Genomic DNA, 4,230 nt, shown 5'->3' on the forward strand with positions numbered 1-4,230 from the left:
GGCGATGCCAGCTGTGGCGAGGACGGGAGGCAAACATCAAGGCCGATGTTGCTGGTGTCACTCTCAGCCCCCAAGCAACCACCCACATCGCCGATGGGGCCGGAGGGCTCCGGAGAGGCATGGAGCAACGCGGCCGAGGCGCCAGGGGGGAGGACCGACTCCTCCTCTAAGAGTGCAGTGATCGCGATCAAGTCATCCACCCCTAGATCTTCCGTGGGCGCCGCCGGTCCCGCACCCTGCGATGAGCCACTAGGGAGCCCATCTGGCCCCGGGGCCTCGTCGTCGTCGTCCTCGGAACCAGGCGAGCTGGAGCGGTCCTGACGGGAGCCATCTCGATCGTCACCATCCGCACCCGCGGGCCCATCCGTAGAGCGTGCCTGGCCATCGGGCGGACCGGATGGATCCGCAGTAACATGAAAGCATTCTCATCTATGAGCAGAGATGAACATATGCCCAGAAAGGGTAAGGATCCTAAGGCATCATTCATCTGAGGGGTTGGAGGGAGAAGAACCTGCACTAACAGAAGGAACTGGGGGAGTACTAAGGAGGGAGTAACCAAAATCAAGGTAGCTGGATGGACAGGGACATGGAAGGTAAGGAAAGAGCACATCCATTGGAGTGGGGGTAGAACATCAGCAAATAAAAGAGAAGGTAGGTGGGCAAAGGCATGAGGAAGAGAATGGAGACTCATGTACTTGAGAAATGGCAGTAAAAGGGAAACTAATACATTTTTCTTAAGAGCTCAACTACCCCAACCTACATGTAGAAGATAGGCTTACCTGCTCAACCAGTACATCACAATAGCATATCTAACAGGGCAACCATCTTATCTGTTGTGCAAAAGACCAGCTCCACCACCAATGCATGTTTCTGCAAACGTGAAATTTCAAATGATCAATGAAAAGCCAAACATACATGATACAGCATCACAATATTTAGATAAACTCAGTAACTCGGAGTTGTAGTTTAAAATAAACTTCGAGACAATATTAGGAAAAGGTAAACAAAACCAGACCTACTGACAAATTTACTGAATATTTCAAAAACAAACTGATTATGTAAAATGAAGATTCACACTCGAACTATTACCTTGTGTGGACAGACAACTTATCAAGAATTTATTAAGCTCATTCCACACCATATTGGAAAAACAAAAACATATTTATGCCAAAAAAGCCTAGTAACAAAAGTGAACCAGACTATTCAGATATAATTAATCTTCAAATAAATTTAGCCTGAAAGGAACAGGCTAATAAATCCTAGCAACAAAAGTGATTGAGATTATTCATTATTCAGATTTAGATTATCTTTTACAAGTAAATTTGGCTTGAAAAACGAAATGAAATTATTAGTTTTCCCAGGTACCTTGCTACTCAAAGCAGGGACTCCCCTAAAAGTGATAAAACGAACTAACATATGCAAATTTCAAACAAAAGCATCATAATGAATTTAAGATTAGTAGCAGGATCAGAGATAACAATATTGAATGAAAGAAATAGAACTAGCTTTAAGCTTCCAATGTACATATTGAGCTACCTACTTGATATTTCAGTTGGTTCAAGCAAGTTTTCATGGAGTTGTCTTCAACTTCACACTGTTATAGTATCTTATCTTGAGAGAGAAACTGCACAGCAGCTATACGCTTAAATGACCATTATACAGTTTTTGCATATGTTACGCATGCAACAGTCAAATTTAGTTCGATTATTACAAAAAGAGTTTGCCAATCTGTGTATTCATTATTTTGTTGTATGGATATTCATGTCAGAAAGTGAAATATAGTTTGCTAGCTCTGACTTGAACCACAAGTATTACAAAATGGCTAAAGTGATTAGCCTGAAAGGAACAATCTAATAATCCTAGCAACGAAAGTGATTGAGCTACCTATACTTGTAGTAAAGAATGTTCGTGTAGTAAAGTGAAATATAGTTTGCTAGCTCTGACTTGAACCACAACTATTACAAAATGGCTAACTGTAGGTCAATTGAGCTGACCGCCTGAACATAAAATAAAATAGATAGCACTAACATGTATTTTCTAGATCATAATCATTACATAAACAGCGCCGTGCAAGCATCAGAATAGAACACTAGAGAACATCATCACTATATTTTGAAAGGTCATCAAGCAGCAAAAGAAAAAGAAGTAATATGTCACTGCTTAAAATTGTTAGCTTAACACGAAAGGGTGTGCATGGTAATTCCTTCAATCAATTATCAAAAATCAACTTGGTTTTTTATACCCAGATGATGTAAAGCATGATATTACCTGCAGCGTAGACACTTTCGAATAAGTGAAAGTAACCAAGGGTGGTGTTTCGCAAGAGTTCCTCAAACTTCAATGACTTAAGCTGGATCGTGAACAGACCACCACGGAGACCAACACCTGTCCACATGAGAGCCATGTCATTGTCTTCGGCATACGCTAGTATCATTAGGGACCGTCTCGCCTCTACATCCTCCGGAGGAAGTAACCTATCAATTTCAATAGTTTTTTCCAGCACCCATGAAGTAACACCATCAGAATCGGTCTTCCTCTTCCACAATTGGGCATTGAAGCCTGACAAAAAGAGGAAACCAAGCCCACCGCCATCTGCCCTTATAACTGAGAAGAAGTAACTGCCGCTCCCTAAATCCAAGCCCGCAGGCACAGGTATCAAGGATAGCCTCTTCCTATCAAGACCAAACTCAAGAATCCCAACCGAATTGAGCAACCAGCATATGAAATCCCCAACCATCACAGCAGTCTTGTTGACAGAAACAATGGCATGCTTGGATGGAAGCGGTGTCGAGATGGGATCACCCCACGCACCAATTTCCGACGAGTAAACGTAGGCAATCGCTTCTGTAATTTGTCCCTCCTCACCATCAGTGCCTACCAAGACCACCTGGAAGTGGTCGTCGTCTCCGGCACCGCGAAGCACCGTCCCGCTGATCGGGGCTCCAACAATTTTGAGCCCCGGTGGAACGGCGACGCGGCGCCGGTCGCCGGTGACAGGGTCCCAGACCAGGACCTGCGTGTGCGCTCTGTTGAGGACTAGCACGAGGCCATGGCGGCATCCAAGGAGGTCGTAGCAGTCGTCACCCTTGTTCCATCGCCAGGAGAGGCGTTCGGGTGGGATCCGATTTGGGGCGTCGAGGGAAGGCTCGAAGCGGGGCTCGAAGCGGCCCCTCAGCTCGACGCGGAAGAAACCGAGGAGGGGAGGGTTGAGGCGGTGGTGGCGGCGGAAGCGGCGCGAGAAGGCCGATTCGGAGGCGACGCTGCGCCAGCGCTTGGAGACGAGGGATGCGCGGGGGAGGGAGGACGGCTGCGGGGGGAGACGGAGGAGGATCTCCGGCAGCAGATCGTCGTCGTCCAGCAGCTCCGGCGCCGCCGACGGCGAGCGGGCGCTGCTCATCTCGCCCTACTCGTGCGGCTGCGGGGTGTGTGTGGTGGGCTGAGGGCCTGAGGCTCGTCTTGCCCTAGTGAATGAAACGTAGTGCAGGCCGTGAAAGCGACGACAAAGCCCACGACGATGGATTTTTCTAACTATACAGAAGAAGAAAATCCCCTAAAAAAACTAAAGAAGAAGAAAATAAGTTCTAAAAAAAAAGTTGATCGACATTTTAACTCTCCGGCCTTTTTTTTGCAAGGAATATGAGAGTTTTATTCCATAATTAGAGGGTTATAACCCAAAGGTAAAAGTTCACTATTCATGGGGTCCTCTGTGTAGCTAAACATGGGTGCTACATTCGTCCACTGTGATTTGCCGAATGATCTGCAACTCTATTATGTTCCTGTCGAAGCTTCTAGGGAGTAAACTCTCTTCCAACCATCAAACTTTTGATCTCTGACTGAACGGTTACCCACTATCATCTAATAAAAGTGGATACAAACTATCAGAGTGACGCTAAAGGCCTAGCGATTTTTGCTCATCGGATCTCTTTGTGAAAAAGCGGGCCATCCACGAGGAAATATTCCAAAGGTAGCTCTCGACGTCTAGTGTCATAATTCTCTTCTCTGGTGACCTAAAGTGACTTAATCTGGTGACCAGTGGCACTAGTAGGAAAACTCAACATCTCGCTTGGCAACTAGGGCGGTCTCGCCCGACTAATGGTTCTTGATCTTGCTGAGTATAGTCCTCTGTGCTCTACTTTAGCGATGACAATGGTGGCGGTGGTTTCGATTCGTTTCATTTCGACCAATCTCTTTTTTGTGTTTTCCATGCTTTGTTCTACTTCAGAGATGGTG

General features: G+C 46.1%; 1 protein-coding gene across 1 annotated transcript; it reads right to left on the minus strand.

Moving 5' to 3' along the window:
- Positions 1 to 438: 438 nt before the first annotated feature.
- On the minus strand, positions 439 to 3,457 carry LOC125529818. Its single transcript, XM_048694235.1, has 2 exons — positions 2,269 to 3,457; positions 439 to 870 (listed from the first exon to the last, which is right to left on the minus strand). The coding sequence occupies exons 1-2, from the start codon at positions 3,395 to 3,397 to the stop codon at positions 827 to 829; spliced, it is 1,173 nt and encodes a 390-aa protein (XP_048550192.1). The 5' UTR covers positions 3,398 to 3,457; the 3' UTR covers positions 439 to 826.
- Between the last annotated feature and the right edge of the window lie 773 nt (positions 3,458 to 4,230).

The sequence above is a fragment of the Triticum urartu genome, unplaced genomic scaffold (genome assembly GCF_003073215.2).
Source record: "Triticum urartu cultivar G1812 unplaced genomic scaffold, Tu2.1 TuUngrouped_contig_5870, whole genome shotgun sequence".
Lineage (NCBI taxonomy): Eukaryota > Viridiplantae > Streptophyta > Magnoliopsida > Poales > Poaceae > Triticum > Triticum urartu.

What these genes read in the sequence shown, in the direction of transcription:
- LOC125529818 (XM_048694235.1), bottom strand. Translation starts at nt 3,397, where the DNA reads ATGAGCAGCGCCCGCTCGCCGTCGGCGGCGCCGGAGCTGCTGGACGAC. An exon ending in CGAAAGTGTCTACGCTGCAG is followed by an intron (nt 871 to 2,268) that starts GTAATATCATGC and finishes TCACGTTTGCAG; the next exon opens with AAACATGCATTGGTGGTGGA.